Source organism: Aedes albopictus, chromosome 1, assembly GCF_035046485.1.
Source record: "Aedes albopictus strain Foshan chromosome 1, AalbF5, whole genome shotgun sequence".
NCBI classification, from domain to species: domain Eukaryota; kingdom Metazoa; phylum Arthropoda; class Insecta; order Diptera; family Culicidae; genus Aedes; species Aedes albopictus.
In genome coordinates, this window is record NC_085136.1 from 227,218,418 (window position 1) to 227,244,769 (window position 26,352).

The 26,352-nt window shown below is 37.1% G+C and overlaps 1 protein-coding gene across 1 annotated transcript; it reads left to right on the forward strand.

Moving 5' to 3' along the window:
- LOC115257625 (uncharacterized) lies at positions 1-24,842 on the forward strand. The gene is made up of 7 exons (XM_029857447.2): positions 1-206; positions 290-370; positions 10,926-11,223; positions 11,290-11,372; positions 11,607-11,704; positions 11,767-12,320; positions 24,170-24,842. The coding sequence occupies exons 1-7, from the start codon at positions 155-157 to the stop codon at positions 24,753-24,755; spliced, it is 1,752 nt and encodes a 583-aa protein (XP_029713307.1). The 5' UTR covers positions 1-154; the 3' UTR covers positions 24,756-24,842.
- The last annotated feature ends 1,510 nt before the right edge of the window (positions 24,843-26,352 follow it).

A 26,352-nucleotide genomic window follows, 5' to 3' on the forward strand; every position in this document is an offset into this window, starting at 1 on the left:
GATGCCATCGTCTGCGATCAGTTCCAACCGAGACGTCGGTGCGATCAGTTCAGCGCGAGAAGTGCACCATTAGGAAGCTACGCGTATATCCCATCTGTGTTTGCCCACTGATAATCAACTAAAATCGTTCTTTAGAATCGCGATCTCTGGCGCGATGTGTCGGGTTGCAGTATTTGGTCTGGTAGTAGCCGCACTGGTATTTCCCGGTGAGTTGCGAGTGACCGCAAACGCGTGCGTTGTTGTTTGTTTTAGCCGGGTGTATTTAATGATCTCAATGTGTGATTTACAGCGGCTGCCGAAAGTGATCAAGCAGCCACTTTGCTGGACTATAGGAATTCTTTCATCTCTTACGAACGGAAAGGGCTGGACTGTAAGTATGATGAAGCTGACAGTGTGTTTGCTAATTTTGAAAACTGTTTGTACGAGTCGTTAGACATCTTTTTATAATGTTTGTGGTGACCTGTGAAATATCTTGAGAAAAGAATAATTCTCTATAACTGAAGCATTATAAGGATATAGCAGTACAGGTAACATTGCCTAGCTGTGGTGATGTTTCATTAGCGTTTCTTATACAAACAAATATAGCATTTTTTTTAAACAAGTACTGTTCCTCTCAGTATCTGAATCGAAGGAAATGCTTCTTCTAATGTTTTAAATGCTCTGAACGTTTACGCTGCTTTTAATTTTCGTATTCCACAAGAAGAAAATAGCGCGAAACTTAATACTGGATTATCTCGAATTTGTGTTTTTAAAAAGTGCCGTTACAGTGATCATGATATTTTAAAAAGTAGTTGATAGATTTGTAAACTTTTTTTCAATTGTTCGTATTTCAAATCTCGAGGTACTGAATGGTTCACTTTTTATAAATAAATACATAGTTGACTTGAAAATACTTTGTTAAAACTTTTTACACCAAAAACAACGACTTTTTTCGTTCATCATGAATTTTTATTGTGTTTTTTTTTTTCATTATAATGTACCAGTACCTCGATATTTGAATTTCTTCTAGGGATTTATCCTGATATTTTCTTTAGAGATTGCTTCAGAAATCTCTTCAATAATCTCTATGAAAATTCCACAAGGGATTTACCCAGAAATTCCCATACAAATCCATTCAAACAACCATCAAAAGCTTCATACCGAAGTTTTCTTCAAAGATTACTTCTGAAATCTCTCCATAAATTTCTTAGAATATTCCACTAGGGATTCCTCCAAAAGATTCTCGAAGGATTGTTTTTGAAATTCTACTTAAATTGCTCTTCGAGAGATTCCTCCAGAATTCCTACTGAGAGTTTTTATATGGATTTCTTCAGAAATAAGTTCAAAAATTCCTCCAAGAATTTCATTAGAAAATCTTTCAAAGTTTCTGTGAAAATTTCCTCTTAAGTTACTTTTACAAAATCTTCCACAGATTCTTTCAAAAATTCCTCCAGAGATTTTTTTTAAAATCTTTTAGGGATTTTTGAAAGTTTTCTCCAAAGATTCTACAGAGATACCGTTCAAAACTCCTGTAGAGATTTCTTTACAAACTTCTGGGGGATTCTTTTTGAAGAAAATCCATGAATTATAAACTCTTTTATGCAGTTATTAAAAAATTCTTTCAGAAATTCTTGTAGGGATACCACCAAAATGTTCTCTAAAGATTGTTTTAGAAATTCTCACGAAGATTTCTTTAGTATTTTCATCCTGTATTCCATTATTAAATTCTACAGAAATATGAATTAATATTCCTTCAGAAACTCCATTAGAAGCTCATTCAAAAAATTTTCTTTACAAATTGTTCCAGAAATTCCACCACAAATACGGAAATTTTGCTCGGAGTTTGCGTCAGAGATCTCTCCTAGAATTCCTGGAAGGATTTTGTTTAGAAAATGTAGCATAAATTGCTTCACAAATTCCTCTATGAATTTCTTCAGAAACTCTCCGCCAATTCCGTCAGAAATTCCTCAAGCGATTCTGACCGAAATTTCTCTTCCTTCAGATAACCAATCATGGATTTCCTCAGAAATAACTCCTGCGATTCCTTCTTTCAAAGAGGCTTTCGGGATTTATGTGAAGCTTTCTGCCAAGCTTGCTATTTAGTGAAAACATTCGCGAAATGATGCGATTCGCTTTCGACAATACGTTTTCACCCTTCCTCGCTTCACCAAACCAACCTCCCGTACGAATAGCACATGAACAGACTCGACGCAGATCAGCATTGTTGGCCGCTTCTCTTCGCCGTTGAGCTGTTGCGTTCCAGCCAAGCCTGTCTTCTCATCGCTTTCGATGCTTTTCGATCAGCTTATCGCGAAGCATCGTAGGCTGGAAACGTTATTGGTGTGGTGTCGGTACATGCGAATGTTGAGTCTGTGTGCGTGTCGAGCGTTCGTGCCATAGCTTCTAAAACCAACCCATTCGGTGTTGTTCGGCTGTTCGGGTGAGCATGTGGCGGCACTGACAGATGTGTGCAAAATCGTTTGTGAGTTATATATCATGTTCGTTTTGTCACCTCTTTGCCACTGGTCATCGCTGAGCGGTGTACAGTTCAATCGCAAGCGATAAAAATACAATTGATAAGTTGTTTGAGCATTCATGAGGTGATAATTTGCATCATTGCTTTCTGCAGTAATAAGTCTAAAGATTCCTCCAGATTTTTCTCCACGGATTACAATCTTCTAAAGAATCCCTAATAATTTCTTCTAGACATTGCTCAAGGGATTCCTTCAAAAAAGCTTTTAGGGATTCTTTCGTAAAGTTTCTTTGCAGCTTACTTCAGAAATTCATGTACGCGTTGCTTCACAAACTTTTCGATCGGTTTTGTAAGAAAGTCTTCCATAAATATATAAAAAAATCCTCCATGATTTTTTTTTTATTTTTTAAAAGATCCCTCTGAATATAACTTTAAGGATTCCTTAGTAATTTCTCCACGGATTCTTTCAGAAAATAGTCCAATGACTCCTTCAGAAATCCTTCCCAGGATTATTTTGGAAATTCTTCCCCGGCTTCCTTAAGAAATTCCTCTATCAATTTCTTCTGAAAATCTTTCAGGGATTTTAAAAGAAATTATTCCAAAGATTCCTCTACAAACTTCTCTGAGAATTCTTTCATAAATTCTGCCAGGAATTTTTATAGGGTGACAATGGGTATTATCGGCAGGTTTGTTCTCTTCGTCATGGGGGGTTTTTGTCAGCCAAATTGCCTGAAACATGGCCATATGATTCAGCTTAGTTGGGAAGGATTTGACACCAACTCTGAGTTCAATAGGTTTCAAAAAGACCCCAAAGACGAAGAGAACAAAACGGCCGAGAATAGGTAATTTCCCCTATTTAATGTTCCAATATTTTTTTTTTAATCTCCAGTGATTCATTCAGAAAAGCTAAAACCCATTCTGAAATGGGTTGACATATTTTAATTAATACTGAAATTGCTCCTTTAATTTCGAAAATAACTCCAGGGATTCTTTATAAAAATCTTTCATGGTTAAGGAATTTGTCTATGGATTTGTTCAGAAATTCATCTAGATAATGAATTTATTGCCCTTTTACCCTATACTAGTCCGGCAGGATGTCTGAATTAGACGTATGACAGCGTCCATTTATTACGTAACGCTTAAATCAGTATTTTTACCCCGCCGCCCTCTCCTCAACCGTAACGCTTTTTATATGAAAATCCTAAAATTTTTGTATGGACGTAACGCTGAGCCGTACTCCCCCCTCCCTCTAGAGCGTTACGTTATTTGTGGACGGCGCCTATGAGTTTTTTTTCCTTGCATGATTTTTTTAAACTCCCCCTCAGATTCCTTCAGAAATAACTGCTTCATAAAATCATATATTCAGAATTTTTCCTTTATAAAATATTTTATTGATTTCATCCAAAATTGCTCCATACATTTAATAGTAAGTGAAGATCCCTCCCGAGCAGGCGTGTGCCTCTCGGGGGCAAATAAAATCCGAGTTAGTTTTAATTTTGAACCAGTTGTTCTTCGTCGCCTGGAGTCCCCCCCCCCCCCCCCCAAGATCCACAACCCTAGAAACATGGGTTCTAGGATTAGAGATTAGTAAGTTGAAGATCCCTCCCGAGCAGACGTGTGCCTCTCGGGGGCAAATATATATCCAAAGTCTTAAACCAAAGTAGTTGTTTGTCGTCGCCTGGATCCTCCCTCCTCACCACACAACGTAGCCCTGGCCCTAGACGAAACATGGTTTTTTTCTGTTCAACTGGAATAACTCTCCATGTGGATCAAAGTATGCATCTTTACTTGAATTCATCTCAAAAAGATTTCCTGGTGGAATTCTTAGAATTCTTGGAAAGTACTGGTTTAAACGATCGAACATTTGCACGATAGTGTAAAAAGCAAAGCAAGATGCTATACAAATTAAAAGTATATACCAGATAATGCAATTCCAAACGGATCATATTGTGGATTTACCGGCTTCTTGTATTCCACCGGTTACTCAAGTAGCCGTTTTCATATTAAAATTAACTTAATTGTAAAATAGTGAATGTCATTGCGTAGCTAATGCCAACGAGGAATAGCGCATTCAATAAAAATGTGTAAGCTCATTTTTAAGTAACTCTTTTCATAAAACGGCTACTCTGTAGGCCATACTGAAGCGACCGGTAGAATACAAGTAGCCGGTAAATCCCCAATACTTTAAAAGATAAAAGCGTCAAAAATTACGAACTGGCAGACTATTCATTGCATCCATAAAAAAACCTGAAACTCTTCATAGAAACCGAGCTTCATAAAGAATGCATATATGTTCTATGAAAATGAGCAAAAAATAAAAAAAATAATTGAAAACGTTCCATGCTTTATAAAAATTATACCGGTAAAACATATTTTTTTTTCATTGAAAGTGTAATTTTGCACCAATCCATAGAGTATTTTAACCAATAGTGACCTCTTAGTAACTGATATTTGCTCTGATCATAAGAGCATTATCTAATCAAATTGTTTTCACTTATAGTTGTGCAACAACCACTAAAACCGAACAAACCTTATATTTCTCATAAAATAATAATTTGAAAATTTCATCAAATTATCCTATAGTCATCCCCTGGGGTCTATTACACTCAATTCTGTCCGCGCAAAACAAAATCGGGTAAAAAAAGTTCGCGTAACTTCGAGAAGCCGCGCAAAAAAAAACCAAAGGTTTTTTTTTACTGCGTTTGCTCTCCGCAAATGACCAAAATCGCGTGAAAAAGTCGCGTAACTTCAAAAAAATTGCGTCAAAAAGTCGTATAAAAACTGAATTAAGTGTATTGGGTTGTTGGGGTCCACTATTGGCTATTCTCTTACCATGTTAAATCGGTGACCCCCTCAAATTTACCCAATAGTGGACCCCCAGACTTGTTTACATATACCTTTTTGCTTAAATAATCAAATTATAGCTTTCCGGCCTGGTTCCATTACATGGAACTGTTGTCTAAGAACATGCTATGGTCTTCCAATTGGCTTCTTTAAGGACAAGGTATTTGGAGTACATTGCTCAAAATTTCTAGAGCACCGTTTTTTAGAACCGTTGAACGGATTTGGATGAAAATGCATCACGCTTATTGTTCAGTGGTTGTCAACAGCGTGATGCATTTTAATCCAAATCCGTTCAACGGTTCTAAAAAACGGTGCTCTAGAAATTTTGAGCAATGTTCTCCAAATACCTTGTCCTTAACGGTGTTGAGATAATTCGATATTCTGAATCTGCACGTCAAACTGAGCCGAAATCCAAATTTTCATGAATTTTGGAGTCCGGGAACCTATTTAAAAATCAATTTGAAGTTTGTATGGGAGCGATTTGTCGAATCGCCCCTCGTCGCAGTTTATACACTCAGGCAAATAAACCTGAAATTATCATAAGGTCTAACTTATGAAATGGCCTTTAAACAATTCATAACGGCTAGAATGAATTTCATAATGTCAGTTTATAGCGCAAAATCGTCTCACAGTTTGGCTTTTATACACATTTAGCAACATGAAATTCTAAAGCGTCGATAGCCGCGTGGGTTGGGCACGAGCTCAGTGATCTGGACGTTCATGGATCGATTCCAGTCTGCATCTCTTTACGATTTTTCTGCTCTTTTCATAAGTTTATCTTATGTAATTAGGTCATCATAAGCATGTTCAATTTTCGTAAGGTATTCTTATGGCATCCATTCTTTACAGTTATGGCTAAATTTCATAAGATATTTTGATAAATTTCGGTAGTTTACTTCGCTGAGTGTACTGAACGGAGCTGTCAAACAGTTGCCCAGCTGTCAAAAGGTGATTTCAAAAAATCTCTTTGAAATTGATTTTAAGGACCAAAACAAAGTTCTAAAAATCTAAAAAAAACATGATGACTCAGAAAAAGGTGCTCTATCGTATAAATTCATAAAATCAATACATTTTTCAAAATTTAAAAACCCAATTGAAGTATACCGGTAGAAGCAGATTTGAGTAGGAAATTTGAAAATAATTGGATAAAATACCCTTTCAGTAAATTTCAATTTACTATGGGTACAAGTCAATTTTTTGGGGCACGTTTTCTATAAAGTTTGAAGCGTTTTCAATTATTTATGGGTAACATTGCACATTTATATGGAACATATGTTCATTCTTTATGGACCTTTTTTTGATTTTCTATGGAGCATTTGCAATTTGCTATGGTCGCAAAAATCTTTTGCTCCACAAATTATTCAAAATCATTATCAAAAAATTTACAATATAATCTAAATTTTTCAAATAATACAACATATTTATCTAATTGAATTCGAAACTTTAATTTACTTATAATAAAAAAAAACTACAAAACGTTACAATTGCAAGAGGAATTTCTATAGGAATCCTTGTAGAAATATCTAAAGCCTTCCGAACAAGAATTTTTAGAAGAAACCCATCAGGCGTTCATAGAAGAATCTAAGAGGATTTCTTCAACGATTTTTCTTGAAATGCCTCCAGGAATGCCTGTTGATATTCTCTAGGAATGTCTGCGAAGATTGCTGAAGATAATGTAATTTTTCCTTGGATTTCTCCTAAACATTGGTATTTAAGCTGGTAATCCTCTTTAGATTATTTTAATAACTTTTGCTGGGAGTAATTCTGGGATGCTTTTAAACATTTCAAATAGGAACATTCCGGGTTTTTTTTTCTCATGTGTCCCATGCAATACCTACAGGGAATCCTTCAGGAGTTCCTGGGGGACTCTCAAGAGCAATAATTGGAGATGTTCCTGCTGAAAATGATTGACAAATCTCATCAAGAATTCTCGAAGAAATTTTAGTATAAATATCTGAACACAGCAGTAATTATTTTGAAATCATAGTGCGGGAATTCCTGGAAGATCTTAAAGAGGACTCTTATGAGATATCCTGGAAAGAAAACCTGGAGCAATCCTAGCAGTATTTTTAGAGGAACCCCAGCAGACATCCTCAAAAGAATTCCAATAGGAATTGCTGAAGAAATCAGAAATTCAGGAATTCTATTAGAAATTTTTGCTGGGATACATCCATGGATTTCTCCAAGAATTCACAGTAAAACCGCTCAGCACTAAAATGTGTAAGCCCTACTCATAAGTGCATAATTTCAAGACCACACAAAAATGTGTTACAGTTACACATTCTCAAAAACAGCTCGTACACTCGTCTAGATGCGAAATGTCGATATTTTTTTTGTTTTCCAAGGTCACTAGTAAACCTAGATTGCTATACAAAATTTTTTGCGGATTTAACGATTTTGCGAACACAGGAGCTGATTTTGTGAATGTGCAAGGGTTACACATTTTTGGTGTAGTCTGGAAATTATGCACTTTTGTACTGAGCGGCGTTAGCGTGTTCCTCCAGAAATTGCTTCGATGATTCTGTCAGGGATTTTTTCAAGGATTCCCCGGAGTACCACTACATATACTTGCTGGGATTCCTTCCTTCTATCATGATTTCTCCAAGCATTCTAACAGGGGTTTTTCAAGCATTTCCACATGGTATTTCAGCAATTATTGTTCTAAAGAGTCCACCAGAAGCTCCCGAAGGAATTCTAGCAGAAATAGTGTCCCAGCAATACTTCGTGGAGGATCCCCACCACACTTTCAATCCTAGTAGCATTCCAGGATCAATTTCTACAGAAATGCTCACATTATGCTACAAAAACGGCTGAACAGTTTCAAGAAAATCAAACGATACTATTTGATTTTGTCCAACGTTTCGAGCACTTTTTAAGTCTTCTTCAGGGGGTTTATCGGTAATATCGTTCTTCGTCAAATTTTCTGCATAAAACTGCCAGGGTCTTGTCAATTACTGGTACTATGACTAGAGCAAGTGGAAGAATTAATAACGAGAAGTGAGAAATCAGCTACTAAATTACTATAATTCACCACCTTGATGAACGAAGTAATTGATCAAACTATGACAGTTTTATGCAGAAAATTAGTTGAAGATCATTAACACTCCAAAACCACTCCAAAAAGTGTGAACTAAAAGTTTGAGTAGCTCGTTCTCAGCCGCCTGTGAACCGATTTTCAATTTTCTTTCACGGAACCTTCGACCCAACATTAGAATAACTAGCCACAGAAGTCCAATGTCGCGACTGTTCGTGTGACTAACATCTAGTTTGCCACGCCCTTACAGTGTCAGTAGCGGTCCTAGAAGTGTCAAATAAATTTTGTTTACCAAAATAAAAGATCCTCTACAAGATGGGCACTTCTAAACAATCAATTGTTTCATTTAAAGTTATTAATGGAATTAATTAGGAAAAGTGACTACAGCGCCATCGGAGTTCTAGTGTATTTCTATTGACCCAACTGTTCTACTTTTATTTTATACGAAACTAGCTGTACCCGGCAAACTTTGTCTTGCCTACTGCGTTTCTGACGTTTCAAGTTTCTAGCCAAGTCCAAGTCCCCGTTCAAAACATATAAAAAATCGATTTTCAAAAACTCACAATTTTTCCATGTTTTTTGTCTCATAAACCATCATTGGGCGAAAACTAACAGAACAAAACTAAGATGACCCAAATCGGACCTGCGGTTCGCAAGTTATGCGCGGTCCCACGTATGCCACTGCATTTTTATGTATACATATATAGATTTATGTTTATAGGGCTGCTTATTTTCCCACCAGCATAGCGTGAGTGAGGAAAATTTATAAAAAAGCTGATATTTATTATTTGCATGCCAAATTTAAGACATGACAATATATAATTACTGCAAAACGAGATTTCTGCGAATAAGGCATGGTGCAGAGGTAAAACAAAATGTTTGCAACTATCTTGAACATCCCTAGCTACAGTCAATTGCAGCTCTCGACGAACAAGCGCTCCAGTGCTCTTGCCAAGCATCCTAGAGGGTTATGGTCTTCGGCAAAGTTGTCTAGATTGATTGGTGCTACACTTTTATGTCCTTGGATTTGATCTAGATCTGCTGAAACTGATCTAGATAAGTTTTATCTTGTGAAGCGGACCTAGTGTGATGGTTAGAACCTGTGACTATCACGCAGAGGACCTGGGATCGAATCCCACTCCCGACAAACTCGCAAAATGTGAGTTCTTCATTCGGAAGGGCAGTAAAGTGTGGATCCCGAGATGAACTAGCCTAGGGCTAAAAATTTCGTTAATACAGATCAAGGATGTTTTCGATCACCTGCCAATCATTGGACTCATTTATCCATAGCTTAGTTCAGAAGCATAATATTGAAATGAGGTGTTCGGCAAACTTGTAGATAAGTGTTTTTCCTATAATTATCACCAAGGACGCCATATCCTAACTCTTATATATACGGCGTGAGAGCGCTAGTAACACCTACTCATACTAAACGATCGAAAAATTCGATCGTTTAGTATGAGTAGGTGGTACTAACAATTTTTCGCCGTAAATATAAGAGTTAGAATATGGCGTCCTTGGTGATAATTGTAGGAAAAACATTAATCTACAAGTTTGTCAAACATAACATTTTATTATTAGGCTTCTGAACTGAGATATAGACAAATGAGTCAAATGATTGCCAGATGATCGAAAACATCCTTGATACAGATAAAAAAAGTTATATCTGTCCATACGATGCTCTAGTGATGTCGATGTGCATCCTAGAGGCTTGGGGCACAGACAAACAGACGTAACACTTATAACAAACTCCTTAAAAAATCATCGCTCAGTTACATTAGCACCTGCTGGTGACGAAGCACTGAGCTTTGCAATATTGTCAACAGCAGGCGCTATTGTGAAACGTCAAATGTGAACAAATTTGATGCACGCGCCTCTGGTTGTGAAAGTAACAACTGTGGAGATGAAAAATGATCGTTAAAACCGTGGGCGAAGGAAATTTCGTCAATGTAACGTCTGTTTGTCTGTGGTTGGGGTCTATTCTACTAAAATCAATGATTTCAAAATGTACTCAGAATTGCACTATCTCCACTTGATTTTAATATTCCTCTTGCGATTTCTTCAGAGATTTTAACAAAGATTCCTTTAGGTTTTTTTTTGGAATACCCGGTAAAAATCATGTCAGAATTTCTTCAAATATTCCTACTAAGATTTATTCAGGAATTCTTGTTAGAATTTCTTCAGTAATTGCAGTCGTCCAAGTACTCCTAAAGAACTATCAGCAAAAAATTGCCTGAGGAATCCCAGCAAAACTTTCTGGCGAATTTCGCAAGATTTTTTTTGAATTTCCTGGAGCAAACCCAGTAATATCATTGTGGAAATCTCTGAAGGAGTCACATAAGGAAAATTTGAAGAAATTTTTGAAGAAAGTCACAATTGGAATTTTTGTAGTAATCTCAGCTGTAATTGCATGATGAATTCCAGCTGTGAATGTTGATTGAGTTTTATAATAATGATGTTATACCAAAGAAATAAAAGGACGGTCGAACCAAAAGGAAATTTTTAAAATTGTATGGGCCGTACCTAGCATTTTTAAGAACCCGTATCTCTCAACACAGCGTAGTGAGTTTTGTTAACAGTTATCATTTCTTCCAGCATGCCCCATTACGTACTACCGGGAAACCTGTACCGATTATGCACACATCGTTTTGATTAAAAAATTTGGAGAAATCGAATCATGGGAAGATCCCCTTTGCCTCGGTGCATTCATATCGGAACGATTCGTTCTCACGAAGGCCAGTTGCATCCGCCCAAATGGTGCCGCCGAGTTGAAATTGTACTCTGCTAACAATCTTCACGAGGAGCTGTTTTTGGCCTCTGTTCATCATCATCCGGACTTTGGGCTTGCCGAGGGAAACGATTTGGCTGTCCTGAAACTGAACGCGTCCGTTGGGTAACGAAGTGAACGATAAATACTGTTAGTTGATCTGATAAACTTATTGTTTGTTTCTCTATTTAGCTTTAGTAAAAATGTTGCCGCAGCGTGCCTCTGGGATGCAGACTCCATAGATTTGTACTCCAAGGTTCAAGAAATGGATTTTGGTATGTTTTCAATTGATTATTATATTAATATTCTAGTTTTCAAATGTTACTTGAACCAAACATCAGCTACGTTGACAGCTTTAACGTTTTTCAAGCTTCCAATTTAGTAGAATAAATTAATTAAATCAATAGCTATGGTTCAACCAACATTTTTGAAATAAAATACATTCAATTGTACCAACAACACAGAAGAAAGCATCATAACAACACATTTGATGATTTATTTAATTATAGATTCTAGTATGATGAAACCAATGTACAATTCGACAGTATGTACAGGAGAGGCCAAAAACAAATGTCTCAAATCGGCCCAGCAGCTGTGGTGTCAAAGGGTATCGTCGAATGATTGTGTGCCTTGAAGACACCTCCTAATCTTTGGATTATTACTTTTCAGAAATCGCCCGTAGGATTTCTGCAAATTCGACAATTAGGCCAGCACAAAATGCACCCCATGATTGCCAGCTTGGGTTGCAACGGTGATAACGAGATTGTTCCATTGGCGAAGCACTTGCCGTGGATTAGAGAGGTGACGAAAAGTACTAATTTGGAATACAACTACACGGATGTTGGATTGGGAGAGAAGTGTTTCAAAAGTCAGAATGTTACGGGGGTTTGCCTGCCACTCGAGTCTTGTCCGAAGGCTTTTAAGAATATTAAGGATATCAAGAAAAATCAATCCGTGAATCCGTGCGGGTTTGATGGCAACGACGTGTTAGTTTGTTGTACCACAGAAGACATGCTGAAGGGACCTGACACGGAGGCTCGGTTCCAAGATATTGTCCAGGAAATCGAGGAATGCGAAATGTTGTACGACGAGTTCAGACGAACCCCGGAAGAGCATCAGCTACATTCCCAGATGGCCATTATTGACGGTCATGAATCGACAAATTGCAGTGCAACATTAATCACTGCTCGGTATCTTCTTACGTCGGCGCAATGTGTGCTTGGGTAAGTGAAAGACCGTAATAGAATGATAGATTAGCACTGAAAGTATAGCTTTTTGTTAATTTTTTGGTTTGGTATTACTATTGTATAATCAGGAATTTCAATCGTCACTGAATGTTTTTGCCAAAGTTTCGTATTCGTAAGTTCTATGGTACCGCCGTTAGGGATAAGAATGGATTAGAAATTCATACTGCCTTATAAGTATAATATGCCGTTATACGCACAATTATCCCAAGTAATTTGGAAATCCCAATCTACATGAGACAATTATGCGTAGAACGGTAGCTTATACTGAATAGCTTCCACTCACCCCTTGATTCACACTGTATTTTGAGTGGTCTTAGGTCCTCTTCAACCGCACATAGCCACCGTGTACGTGGCCTACAATGAAGTCACAGGCCTCTCTCTGGTTCATTGTCTTCGTACTGGGGCAGCGTTTAATCCGAATTGGCTTCTTTAACGGTGTTGAGATAATTCGATATTCTGAATCTACATGTCGAACTGAGCCGAAATCCAAATTTTCATGAATTTTGGAGCCCGGGAACCTATTTAAAAATTAATTTGAAGTTTGTATGGGAGCGATATGTTGAATCACCCCTCGTCGCAGTTTGTACTGGGCGGAGCTGGCAAACAGTTGCCCAGCTGTCAAAAGGTGATTTCAAAAAATTTCTTCGAAATTGATTTTAGGTACCAAAATGAGGTTCTAAAAATCTGAAAAAAAATCATAGTGGCTCAGAAAAAGGTGCTCTTTCGAATAGAATCGAAAAATCAATATATTTTCCAAAATTTAAAAACCCAATTCTTGTTTTACCTCATCTAGCGTCGGAAGTTCCTCAGCTTGTTCATAATCACTAATGCATAATCTGTTCATCGACCATTTAGCTACCATATACTCTATCCACCATCGAGTATCTTTTACACTTACAGTCATTGCATATTACAGAGACGGCGCTGTTTTTTTTCCGCACGTCGTTGACAGTTTCATAAAATTTCCGCATTTCATTGTGCTCCATACCGTTTTGCCCTCAGTAATGACATTCTCGTCAAAATACTTCTTCTTTCTGTGGTGAATTCTTTACTCAGTTGTTCAAGCTGCGTTTTAGCGCTATCTATTCTGTCGGTACCACACACTAACATCCTGTTTCTGGCAGCGTTCTTCTCATTTGTCACCTTCTGGAACTCCTCATCGAACCAACCGTTTTTGGGTCGTCTTTGGGTAGTTTTGTTATTGTTAACTTCAGTAACTTCATTGACTTACGCTGCCTTTTCTATGCATTAAACATAACGTCAGAAAGAGTGCGCTGTATAGTAATTCTGATGCTCTATTCAGCGCACTACTTCCGACGTTATGTTTAAAGCATACAGAAGTCAATGAAGTTACTTCCGACACAAATTTAGTGGCAAATCCACAATACCAATTACTTCCCGCGCTGCTGTTTTCACTAGATAAATCCTCACAGGTTGTTGATGTTGTCGCCTACGCCGATTTCAACCTTCTACTGGAAAGCGCAGGATATGGTAACGCATCGGTCTCTGAGTTTTTGAGTTTGTTACAGCTGAAAACCGATTTCTTTCAGATGCTCTTTGGGATTTCCAGATGTGCCTGGGAGATTTCTCCAAGAATTCCTCCAGAAGACCTCTTGAATTTTCTTTTCGAGTTTCCTGGGAATTCGTACAGGAAATCCCCGTGAATTGCTCTAGGTGTTCCTCGTGCATTGCTCAAGGAGTTCCAAATTCCTCCACAAGTTCCCCGTAACTTCCTTCTGGACCCAAGCAACACACATGTTATCTAAAAGTTATGACAGCGCAAGCTTTGGTTGTTTAGAAGTTTATTTGACGTTATTCCAATACAATGCAAGAATAACGTCAAATTAACTTCTACACAACCAAAACTTGCGCTGTCGTAACTCTTATATAACATATGCGTTGCTTGGGGAGATTCTCATGACTTACTTCAGGAGTTCCCGTTAATTCCTCAACAAGTTCTTCGGAAATTCCTCCAGGAGTTCCTCATCAATTGTCCATGAAATGCTGGAGCAATTCAACCACAAGGTCCCCAGGACTTCTCCAGGAGTTTATCAGAAATTTCTCCAGGAGTTCTCGGGGAATTCATCAAAGTTCCTCATAATTTTCCCGTAAATTCCTGGGGCAATTCATCCACAAGGTATTCAGGATTTCTCCAGAAGTTTTTCGGAAATTCGTCCAGGACTTCTTCAGGAATTTTCCCAGAATTTCTTCGGCTCTTGTTGGAGGAGGTCTTTATTAATTCCCCGGGTATTCTTCCAGGAATGTTTCCATAAGTTTCACGGAATTTATTTCAGGAGTTCGTTGGAAAATTCCTCTTCTTCTAAAAATTTTCCAGATGTTCCTCATTAATTCATACAGAAGATCCTCCGTAATTTATCCAGGAATTCCTCGAAATTTACTGCAGAAGTTCCTTGAAAATTCGTTCGGATTTTTTTTTTTCGGAAATTCCACCAGGAGTTCTTCGGGAACTCTTCCAGGTGCTCTTTGAGATTTCTGTCAGAAGTTTATCGGGAATTTTCCAACGAATTTTCGCAGAAAGAACCTAGACAATCCACCTGAAGTTCACCATAAATTGTTCCAGAAGCTCTCTAGGAATTCCTCCACAGAAGCGCCTCGGCCATTGTTCTAGTATTTTTTCGCCAATTTCTTCAGAAGTTCCTCAAAAATTCCTCCAGAAGCACCCTGAGAATTTTCCTGGATTTCCCCGAGAATTCCTTCAAGAGATCCTCAGGAAGTAATCCATAAATTCGTCGTGAATTCCTTCAGGAGTTTCCCGTGAAGATCTTCTGGATTTCCCCAGTAATTCCTCATGAAGTCGTCATTAATTCCAAGAGGAAATAATCTAGAAGATCGTCAGAACTTCTCCTGGATTTTCTCAAAAATTACTCCAGGTCTTCTTCGGGAATTCTTCCAGGAGTTCCACATTAGTTTCCCGAGAATTTCTCCAGTTACTCCTCAGAAGTTCTTCTGAATTTCTTCGGAAATTGCTTCAGACGTTTTTCGGGTATTTCTCCAGAAGAACTTCTGGAATTCCTCCAAGGAATTTAGGAATTCATCCAGAAGATCCTCTGGAATGTCTCCAGGAGTTCCTTAAAGTGAAGATATGATGAAGCCACACTTGAAAATTCCAAGAGCACAAATCTTAAGAACCGAAAGTCAGTTTGCGTTGAAAAGTTGATGGATTAGTCACCATCAGCGAGTAAACAATTGATCAACTTTTCAGCGCAAATAGACTTCCAGTTTTTCATATTTGTGCCCTTGAAAATTCGAGGTGTGGCTTCGTCATATCTTAATGCGCTAGCTCTTCGTACATACGTACAAGTGTGACGGATATATTTGCGGTTAGGGGAAAATGATGCATGATCCATGAGATTTGAATTACGTTATAACAACTAAAATGCCGTGTCATTAATTGGTTTGGAGGGTAAGTTAATAAAGCACTTTGTATAGCGTTCAAAGGCCAATACATTGCTTAAATCAGAGGTGGGCTTAAAAAAGGTTTGGGTATTTTCAAGGCATTTCAAGAGGTTTCTGTGCCGTTTTAGGAGGTTTCAGGGGATTGAAGAAGGGTTTCAGGAGTCCTAGGTAGATTTTAGCATGAAGTACGCTAAAATCTAGACATCGTTTGATAAAATGTCAGGAAATTTCAGCAGAGTTTAAAGGGGGTTCAGGATTCACAGAGGAATTTCATGGCGTCTCAAGGTATTTAACCCTTCAGCGCGCACGCTGTTGTAAACAGTACAACACTACCAGAAAACCTCGCTTTTAGTATACAGCGCGAGCGCGGTGCAGTTTCGCTTGCTTGATGGCGCGCGTCCTGGAAGGTTAAGGGGCGTTTAGAGGGATTAATGCGGTACTTTTAGGAGTGTTTTAGGAGGTTTCGAAGGGGCATTAGAGGAGTTTCAGAGCGTTTCAAGGAGTTTTTTGGGGTTTCAGGGCCGTTTTGAGTAGTTGTAGGGCATTTCACGGGGTTTGAGAGACATTTCAGGAGAGTCGCAGTCAGTTTCAGAGGAATTTCTTGGGCATTCAAGGGAGTTTCATGAGATTTTCAGAGACGTCCGACTTAAAAACGAGTAGAGATATCGCAAATCTAAGCACATTTTTGGCCCTTAAGGGTCCTAAAATCACTGGTTTTAGTAGAACTTTAGCGTATTTTTTTGTCGAAAAAAAATTCATGTTTTTTTGGTCCCATACAATTTTTGACAACTTTAGGCCCCTTGAGGGACCACTTAGCCTTGAGATACGGACTTCAAATTTTGACACGATCATTTCTTAGCTAAAACGATCATTTTCCACTAACGAACTTATAACATTTCCAATTTTTGCAAAATAAAGGACGGCCTAGCCGCAGAGAAACAGACGTCACACTCTCATTGCTTCCCATCGATCACCTTTTTAACGGTTGATTCAAATATTCAGTAGTAGGTCGATCTACCACTCGCGGCACTGGTATCGTTTGCTCACTACTGCCATCTAGTGGCGGCCCGGCCAAACACAGTATGTTTAGCATTGGGCGATTACGGTTTTGTGACGATGTTTTTTTTAATGAAATTTGTTCTAAGTGTTACGTCTGTTTCTCTGTGGCCTAGCGGTCAAGTGCTAGAGATGTAAACCTTTCCCTGCCACGGACTTCAAGTTGTTGAGCACAAGTATCGAACCCCGAAACGAGATGCCCGATTAGGATTAGTTTACCTAGACAAAACCAAGCTATGAAAACAGAAGCAATGACTGTCAACTAAAAGGCAAGGCGAAAGGCCAAACAAAACACTATTCCAGGATGACTGATGGACCTAGAACAATTATGAAACCTCTCGTCCTGTGATCGGAAGGTGTTATCCATCTGGATAACAGGGCACATATATGTTTTGTGTCGTGTTGCGTCAATGTGTGATGTCTGTATATTGTGCATTTGTAAGGTTTTCTATGTGTTGTGATATGTTGATCCTTTAGAATAATTAGTTTCTTTTATTTTTGTAACAATATCAGTCCCATATTTGCTAGGTTTCCTATTCATATAGGAAATTTAAACGTTTACATGCAGTATACATCATAAGAGTCACTATTTTTCAGTCATACAGGGGATAGACAAAATGATCGGGACAGGTAAAAATTTTACTTTTCAAAAAATGTTCAACCAGCTGTAACTTTTCGAAAAGTGCATCCAACATTCTCAAATTTTTACTGTAAGTTCATCAACTATTTGAGTATCAGGGGTCCAAATTTGGAAAAGATCGGGCCATTTTCCACGAAGTAGTAAAGATTCTTGAAAAAGATAAAATTATCCGATAGCCAACTTTGAGCTGTTATCTCTCTCTCTTCTCTCTTCTTGGCGTAACGTCCTCATTGGGACAAAGGCTGCTTCTCAGCTTAGTGTTCTATGAGCACTTCCACAGTTATTAACAGAGAGCTTCCTCTGCCAATGACTATTTTGCATGCGTATATCGTGTGGCAGGCACGAAGATACTCTATGCCCAAGGAAGTCAAGGAAATTTCCTTTACGAAAAGATCCTGGACCGACCGGAAATCGAACCCGTCACCCTCAGCATGGTCATGCTGAATACCCGTGCGTTTACCGCCTCGGCTATATGGGCCCTATATTTGAGCTGTTATATCTCCGGATTTACTAAACCGATTGCAATAAAATTTCGACCATTCATGACTTATATAATGAACTCTAGAAAACATTTGACTTAACTTGAAAATTTTAAGAAGAAAAAAAGTTATAGCAATTTTATTATTTTCACGATTTTTTAGCAAAGTTGTCTATTTTTAATATGTATTCCATTACTTTTTCAATTTATCGGCGGCTGTGTTGTTATTTTCCTTCAAAAAACATTTATATATGAGTCAATTACAGGGAATTTTAATGAACTATAATTTGCACCTTCAATTTTGAAACGATGTTGAAGTTTTGGATATAATTTGGTGTTTTATTAGAAAAATAATCTAATCGTTATAATTTTCTTCCGTGTTAAGAATTCTAAGTTAAGTCAACGGTTTTTCATAGTTCATTACATAAGTCATAAATGGTCAAAACTTCATTGCATTCGGTTCATTGAATCCGGAGCTAAAACAGCTCAAATTTGGCTATCGGATAATTTTATCTTTTCCAAGAATCTTTATAACTCTGAGAATCTTGTCCAAACTTGGACCACGGATATACATTGGCGTAGCTAGGGGGGGTTCCAGGGGTGCATGGCACCCCCTAGAACAAATTTGGCACCCCCTAGAATTTGTCCTTGACAGGCACCTAAAACTTAAAACTTCAACCCATAATTCAAGTATTTATTAATGGCACATTTAAACAAATCATAAGCAAACCTAAAATTACTGATATACTGTGTTGTAGGTTTTGGCGTTATGGATATTGGTAAGAACAATGAACAGACTTCTCTCAATGGATTCCTCCAGAAATACCTCTATCAATTTATACAGTGATTTCTATATGCCTCCTCAATGGATTCTTCAATAGACTTTCCATAGGATTCTGCCTCTGGTGGGGTTGTACAATGCACGTAGGGTGGGGCGGGGCAAGATGGGTCGCGGGGCAAGATGGGTCAGTGCCATTTTCGGACGCATTACTCATGTTTTGATTATGTTAATAATTTTGTTAGATGACCAGCATGAATATACAAAAGTTTGGGGCATTGATTGAAAAATTATTCACTCTCATTGGAAATAAAAAATAAAATGGTTTTTTGCTATTTTTCTTATGCGATACATTCCATATATTCTCCATATAAACGGCCGCGGGGCAAGATGGGTCACCTTCAATTTTGAACGTATTTTTGGAGCATTCAAAAGTTATTTATTTTTTATTACAAGACTATCTCATAAATGACTTCAATCAAGCGGAATGAACGCTCAAAATTATAACATAAAATTATGATAATTTTTTAGTAAAAACATCGATTTTCAAGTCGCCTTAGGAACACTCAAATCGTAAAGTTTTTTATATTCCAAATAAATTTATAAAATGTTTACTAGTAGCTCTTGTTTACTCAGTATGGATATGGAGCATATTTGAATGCGGAACAAATCTTATATTTTGACGTTTTTCGTTGAGAAAATGTTAATTAATTAAAAGGTGACCCATCTTGCCCCGCACTTTTTTCACGGCACAAAATCGATCACTTTTTAAAACTGCTTGTTTAACATCATATTTTGTATTTAATGAACTTTTTATCGACTTTTAGCATAGCTAACTAGTGTATTAAAGAGTAGCGGACGAATGCAAACCAATCCGATTTGTATTTACGAAGTTATGTTGATCTATCCTTATGCGACCCATCTTGCCCCGCCCCACCCTACAAGAAATTTCTGCAGAGATTGAGCAATTTCTTCGGTGATTCTTCTAGGAATTCATTTGGAGATTTCATTCAGTGGTTCTTCCAGAATTTTGTCATGGAATTCCTCCTGGAGGTTATATTGGCCTTCCTCTGGGAATTGTGGCTAGGATTCCTCAAGCAACTCCTGCTGAGATTCTTCCAGCAATTTCTCTTAGAACTCCTTCAAAAAATCTAACTCTGGTACCTTCAGGAATTCTACTAGGGATGTTCTTCTGGAAATTCTTCCGGAAAATCTCTCTGGGATTTATCTAAAAATCCCTTCGGTGATTCTTCCAAAGATTTTTTCAAGGATTTATCCTCTAGAAATTCCACAGCGGATTTCTTCAAAAACTTCTATTGACCTTCTTCCATGAATTTCAACTGTGGCACTTCAGAAATTCTTCTAGAGCTTTCTCCTGGCTTTTGTGCTGGAATCTTACCAGGTAATCTTCCTGGAATTCTTGCAGAAATTCTTTTGGTTGTTCTACCAGAGCACAATGGTCGGAAAAAGATAAAGTTCGGCCAAAACTCTTTTTATGTGTTTAATCGAAGTTATAGATTGCCTAGATATGGTATATAGTATTTTAAGTGTTTAAAAAGGGGTATTCAAAAATTACGTAATTTCAATAATTTCAAAAAAGGTGAAAATCAGTAAACCCCATATTTTTTGCGTTTTTTGTTGGAAAATCAATTTTAATTTTAATAAATGATTATCTTTCGATCAAATCCAATCAAGTTTGTTCAAAACGTGTGAAAAATGTGGAAAGATAAATTTTATTTCAGTAAAAAATGGAAAAATAACGTAAAATATATGAAAAAACATGACTTTTTTAAATAGCTCTAATTTGAAAAACTGCAAATTTCTGCAAAATATTTAAACGTTTTTAGACAGCTCTAAGCATGATATTTAAGATGTACTATTCGAAATTGCGGCGACACGTGACGACACGAACCGTTTTTTAACTTAAAAATTACCAAAATTTCTAAGGTACAATATATGAAAATTTGAATAGTTTTGTGACATATTAATTTTGCACCATACGTGCATTCAAACAGTCCAATAACAAGCTTTCATATGCTGGATAACTTAAAACATATATTCCATTCTCAAAATATTAATAATTTACCTTTTTCGAATAATTCATTTTTCAATTTTATGACTTAGGCCACTTTGGCAGGGAAAATGGCATTGAAATACAAAAGCTGGTATGCTTTTAATTAAGAATCATAAAAATACAAGACATTAACTTTGTTATAAGGTGAAATAAAGTTTAAAAATATCAATTTCGTTTTTTGAGAGTTTTGGCCGCCCCTTTGTATGGAGCCCGACCAATGTGCAGAGTTTTCTCCAAGGACTCATCCAGGAATTCCTCTAGAGATTTTATCCAAAGATTTCTCCAGAAATTCCTCATGAAATTCTCTCAGAAATTCCTTTTGGGCCTTCCTCCAAGAATACCTCAAACAACTCCTCCTACGGTTCTTCCCGCAATTCCTCCAGAAGTTCTTACTATGATATATCCAGAAATTCTTGTAGTGATTCATATATGAATTTATCCTAGCATAATGGCTGGAATTCGTCCGGGATATCTTCCTGCGAATCCTTCAGAAATTCCTCCTGCAATTCCTTCAGGGTCTTCCTTATATATTCTTCCAGAATACCTGTACCGGTTCTTGCAGGGACTTCTCTAGGTTTTCGAAGGCTTTTTCCTTAAGATTCCCCCAGGCATGCCTAATGGGGGTTTTCTAGAAATTCCTGTATAGTTTACTTCAACAGTTCCTCATAGGATTTCTGCTGAGATTTCTACAATGATACATTCTGAGAATACCTCCTGAGATTTTTCTGTGATTTCTTCAGAAGCTCTCCTCCAGGAATGTTTATCCAAGATATTTTATCCAAAGTTTCTCTCATAATTTTCTCATGGATTTTTTCCAGGTCTTCCTCCAGGAGTGGATGGGTTTCTCAAGCTATTTCTGCTGTAATTCTTACAGCAATTCCTCCTAGGACTCCTCCAGAAATACTGGCATTTTCAGAGAAATCCTAGGAGGTATTACTAGACAAATCTCTAGTGATATCCCATAGGAATAAACGGTAGAAACTAATTGATTAGAAGGCACCGAATGTTGCTAATTGACAAATTGAGAGATGTATTTGTAAAAAAAAAACGCTTTCTGGTGGGATTCGAACACACGACTCCGTATTCGCTAGACCACAGCATGGCAATTTCTTAGAGGGTTCCTTCGGCAAGGTTGTTTTTTTTTTTAATTTCTGTGGTAGTTTTTAATCAGCAATTTCTTTGGATTGTTTTTCTATAACTTCAATGGCTATTCCTCTGAAAATTTTCAGCAATTTCTTTTTCAGTTGTTTTGCAATTTTCTCAGGCAATTTTACCGTGATTACTGTATGATTTATTTGTGATTTTCCGAAATTCTCAACTGGACTTGCTCAAAGAAACCCCTATGAAATTCACGAAAACCATCCTGACAAATTCCCAAAGCGATTGCTGGAAAAATTACCAGAGGAATTCCGGAAGAAAATATTAAGGCTTTTTAAAGAAATTGGCCAAACCCAGTCTCAAAATAAATTGCCCAAATATATTCTATAAAAATTTCCACATACACGAAAAAAAAATCTAGGAAATTCTAAAAGAATTTTCCGACAGCATCAAAGGAATTTCTGAAGAAAATTCGGCATATCGATTTCCAAAGGAATTACCGAAGAAGTTCTCAAAGTTATGATTGAAGTTTCCAAAATTTCCAAAGGAATTGCTGATGAAAATCCCAAATAAATTTTTCAATCCAATTAACACTGGAATAGCCGAAGATATTCCGAAATCATCTGCTGCAGGAACATAGAACATTTAGACAACATACTTACTGAAGAAGTTGTCTAAAGAAAAATTATAGAAGCAATTTATGAAAGAATTTCCGAATTTCGATCGACGAAAATCCCAAAAAAGTAGAATGGCTTGCCGAAGACTTAAAAAAAATGTGAGGAAGTTTCCATAGTCATTGTTGATTTAATTACCAAAAGCTTTACTAAAAGAATTCCCTAAGAAATAGCCTGAAGAGTAATTGGATAATTTTAAAAAGCAAATATCAATAGAATTGCTGACATTAACAAAACAATGCTTGAAGCACTACTAAAAATTGGCGAGGAACTCCCGAGAAAACATTTCCAGTAAAATAAAAAAAAACAAATAAATTCCTAACGGTATTGCCAAAGAAATTTCCAAAGGATGCGTGAAATGTGCTTAGTATACCGAATTCTAAACATATTTCCAAATAAATTATTAAAGAAATTGCTGAAGGGGATACGAAAAAATTTGCCAAATCCAAAGAAATTACTGAGAGATTTCCAAAAGAAGTCTCAATTGAAATAAATTGCAAAACAATTTCCAAATAAATTGCCGGAAATGTTTCCCTGAGGAATTACCAACAGAATGTTTTGCCGAGAACAAAAATTATAAACCAGACCCGATTATCTGAATGTACGGAGCTGACTGATTACTACAATGTTGGTTTTACGTAAGTCAAAATTTCAGCTTTATGCACCATTCTATTCACCAGTTATATTATCAATCCAGTCGAAATCATAATTTGGTGCGAGCATCAGAATCCCGAAGAGAAGAATCGAAGTTCGATCGCACCAAATTCCAGGTTTGAACTGAATTGATAATATGTTCGTGAAGCTTCAGAATGGTACTTAGAGTCAGAATAATCGAATCCAAATTTTGTAGTTTTAAGAATCATACTCACAATTTCTCTGTTAGAGTATGATCATGTCCACGTGGTAGTGTTGCAACTAATGAAACAACAACGCTGTCGCTATAAATGTTGTGGTCAAACCAAAAATGCAAATATGTATTATGATTTTGCAATTTTAAGTATTTATAACTGTCACAAATGTTCTTGAAAACTATTTTACTAAGGGTTGTTATTATGCTAAAACAAAGAGTATGTCACGATGAATACAAGTTACACGCAAATTTGTGGATATTTTACAGTTTCCGAGATTTACACTTCTAATAATTGCTCTGAAAATGTATTCTTACGAACCTGATTGTTTTCAATTCACAAAACAAAGTGGTTGTCGCGATGATTGTTAAGTTCAAACTCAAAATGCAAACTCCATGTATTATACGCAATCAAGTTATCAAGTTTCCAAACCTCACGTGACGGAGAAAGTGTTAAATCATTACATTATTAATTACTAAGAAATTGTGGGTGGATCGGTATTTTTCCTTTACAAAAAAAAAACAGAACAACCTGGAAGCCACTGAATCTGGCACCCTCTAGGCACCCCCTAGGAAAAAATCCTAGATACGCCAATGCGGATATACAACTAGTTGATGAACTTACAGTATAAATTTGAGAATATTTGATGCACTTTTCGAAAAGTTACAGCTAGTTTAAACACTTTTTGAAAAGTGAAACTTTTGCCTGTCCCGATAATTTTGTCTATCCCCTGTACTTAAACATATCTTCTAACATTTCTAGCTTGGATCTCAAAAAGTCGACAGTTTGGCTCGGTCTGGGAAACGACATCGAAAATGTGGTTCAGAAAAATGAAATCTACTCTGTGGTGCCGCATCCCAAGTTCACGTCGAAGTCAAACCACTACAACGTGGCAGTGGTCAAATTGCGCCATCCTGTGCTGATACACACCTCTAGCGTACCGGCCTGCTTATGGCGAGATAAGGCTAAAATGCCTGCTGACTTCAGTGCCGTTAGCATCCACGGGCCGGAACAAAGTCCTACTGCAGTGGGAGCCAGCGCAATGTACTACAGTGATTGTCGCCGACTGTTTAACCCAGATCTGATCCCATCGGAAATGTGCGTCCTCTATCAGGGCCAGCAGCAGTGTGAGCCAAAGGACCACTATGATCAGTGTCGACAGCCCGGAAGTGGACTGTTCTCGAATCTTTACTACGGGAACGACATGAAACCGGTGACGTACGTCGTTGGAATCTACAACAGTGGATATCAATGCGACAAAGGGGGACCAGCTTTGTACACGCGAGTGAGTGAGTATTTCGAGTGGATTAAGAGCGTAGTTTATTTGGACTCCCAAATTGGTGAATAAACAGAAGGCGGAATCAACCATTTGTTTGATGAAGCTCTATATTGTCTCAGGTTAAACTCTAGATGGTAAATACTTATAAACTTCAAATAGTGTTTTATTGAATCCGAAATTTTTATGCCGTCTTATGCTTTGAGCTAATCTTTCCCAGTGTACCGTCGTTGGGGGTGAGAATGGGTCAAAAAAGGATACTCAAAGATTGTTTGTTAAATAACAAATGCAATTGAAGTCGGAATAACTTTTTATTTGGTATGAATACTCTTCTATGTGGTATTGATAGTTTAGCAAGAAAATATTACTTAATATGAATTGCTTACTAAACTACAAATGATTGAAAATTGACAAAATCTCACCCCTTAGAGGGGGTGAGAATGGGTCAAAGTATTCGAAATTACCTATCTATGAATATAAGTTAATTTTATTGATCATATCTAGTAAGCCTACTAAAAAAACAATATAACCATGACTAAAAAAACTTTCGTAATTTTAAAAGATGATAAATCCACCTAAAAGGGCTAGTACAACCGAAAAAAAATGTTGAAATTTGATAACATAACGTTTGTATGTTGTAACGCCATTTTTAGCCACCATAATCATCCTCATTTAAAGTTTCAACCTCCATGAGAGGAGGGGGGGATTACAATGAGGAAGAGACGCATTGAAAGATTGCATGAGAAATGTTTAACAAAACCAAAATTTGACGTTCATTCACTTTCCGACATTGTACTATGTTACCGGTTTTATAGCCCCTGTATTTTATAAATCCCACTACTGTCTGGTAGTTTCAGGATATTTCCTTAAAATTTCAAAAATGAGTGGAGAAGAAGAACGTTTTTAAGTCTATTTTGTGAGCTTACGATATTGCAGTACACTAAACGTTAAATGATGATTAGAGGAGCTGTCCATGTCCGTGTTTATTGTTATAAATGATTTTTGGCACTAAACGTATGGACATACTCGCTTAACACTTCTGCGACATATTTTCGAAAAAAGCGTACTTTTATGAAGATACGGTAAACATGGCACCACTCTAACATCAAATGGGGACTGAATAACAAGTTGAATTTTTAGTTAAGGTTATGTGCACTCGATAACTTGCTTGACCCAATCTCACCCCCATTTTTAATATTTAGACATAGGGTCGAAAATATTGAATTTTTATATAAAAAGTGCATTGACAGCCCACTTTTTTCGTTGCATCAACCAGGTAATACCTACAGCTAACTACTTATTAGAAAATTTATGGTTAGGTGCTTGTGTGAAACATTGCGAAGGAGAAATTTTTTCAGAGTGATTTACTAGTAGTTTCATCATATAAGTTTAGCCACAATTTGAACAAAAAACGATTATTGCTAAACATCTTTTTCTGCATCATGACGTGTAAAAACATCTCCTCTTTAGAATAATATAAAGTTTTCAATATAAATTAGCCATAGTTGATAAGCTATTTCAAATTTTATGTTTCTCCGTTTTGACCCAATCTCACCCCCTAGACCCATTGTCACCCCCATCGACGGTACCTCTTTTTATCATGCACATGACTGGGAGTGCATACATTAAAAAAACATAAATAGAGGGAAATTTGTGCATAAATTAAGTT